At 49.7% G+C, this 1,425-nt stretch overlaps 1 protein-coding gene across 1 annotated transcript in view; it reads left to right on the plus strand.

Annotated features, from left to right (window-relative positions):
* Positions 1-1,134, plus strand: part of LOC102847778 — a 26,237-nt gene extending 25,103 nt beyond the window's left edge. The window contains exons 2-3 of the mRNA XM_006895671.1: positions 573-706; positions 883-1,134. Of these exons, the coding sequence (XP_006895733.1) occupies positions 573-706; positions 883-1,134 (386 nt within the window). The remainder of the gene's footprint in view (positions 1-572; positions 707-882) is intronic.
* The last annotated feature ends 291 nt before the right edge of the window (positions 1,135-1,425 follow it).

Here is a 1,425-nt window from a genome sequence, read left to right on the forward strand (position 1 = left end):
AAGTGACCCTGAGATGATACCCTGGCTTATTTTCACAGACAGTTGATTTCAAGGGAGGACATTGCCCATCCTTCTCCCATGGAGCAGCTATTGGCCTGGAACCGCGAGCCTTGGGATTGCAGGGCAGTTTCTTGCCACTAGGTCACCAGAGCTCCCTCCTCAGAATATGACAATGATGAAAACTCACCAGAGGGTAAGGTGGTAAAGGAATTAGGAAATATCCAGTGGGAACCTGAAAAGATAGATAATAGTCGGCATAATAAATGGTGACTATTTTTTTTAATATTTTAATTTGTCCAACCCATGATCTGACAGTTTGTATCTTAAGCTTTCTTGGCTTCTGTGATTCCAAAAACGTCTACTGCTGACATTTTCCTTTTGACCAGTGTCTCTTAAGTTTAGTTGTGTTGTCTCCAAGGGAAGGAGACGTGTCCTGTAGAACTCCTGAGTGGAGATGTTTCCCTTTCTGGCACGAGGGCCGCAGGCCCGAGGGCCCGCCTGAAATCCTGGGTACCTTTGAAAAACGCCTCTTCGTCACCTGTCTGATCTGGCTTGCTTGTGCCCGCTCTCAGCCTCCCTTCTGCCCATGAGCATGCTGGAAATCCTGGGTACCTTTGAAAAAGACCTCTTCGTCATTTGTCTGATCTGGCTTCCTTGTGCCCGCTCTCAGCCTCCCTTCTGCCCAGGAACACGCCTGAAATCCTGGGTACCTTTGAAAAACGCCTCTTCGTCACTTGTCTGATCTGGCTTCCTTGTGCCCGCTCTCAGCCTCCCTTCTGCCCATGAGCACGCTGGAAATCCCGGGTACCTTTGAAAAAGACCTCTTCGTCATTTGTCTGATCTGGCTTCCTTGTGCCCACTCTCAGCCTCCCTTCCGCCCAGGAACACGCCGGAAATCCTGGGTACCTTTCAAAAACACCTCTTCGTCACTTGTCTGATCTGGCTTCCTTGTGTCTGCTCTCAGCCTCCCTTCTGCCCATGAGCACGCTGGAAATCCTGGGTACCTTTGAAAAAGACCTCTTCGTCATTTGTCTGATCTGGCTTCCTTGTGCCCGCTCTCAGCCTCCCTTCCGCCCAGGAACACGCCGGAAATCCTGGGTACCTTTCAAAAACAGCTCTTCGTCACTTGTCTGATCTGACTTCCTTGTGCCCGCTCTCAGCCTCCCTTCCGCCCAGGAGCACGCCGGAAATCCTGGGTACCTTTGAAAAACGCCTCTCAATGGAAGATATTTTCTGAAGGGACTTGGTAGATTAGAAGGGTTATCCTGGTGGAGGGTGGAGATGGGAAGTAAGTGGGTCAAGGCACTGGGCTAAGAGGGGGGTCAACACTTTAACTAATGCTTACCCCCACAAAAAGGGATTTATCTTTAACTGCTCCACAAATTGCTGTCTGTCAGATACTCCTCTAAATCTGAACATTCAGAT

This window comes from Elephantulus edwardii, unplaced genomic scaffold (assembly GCF_000299155.1).
Source record: "Elephantulus edwardii isolate Elephantulus edwardi_28Jun2011 unplaced genomic scaffold, EleEdw1.0 scaffold00173, whole genome shotgun sequence".
Taxonomy (NCBI): domain Eukaryota; kingdom Metazoa; phylum Chordata; class Mammalia; order Macroscelidea; family Macroscelididae; genus Elephantulus; species Elephantulus edwardii.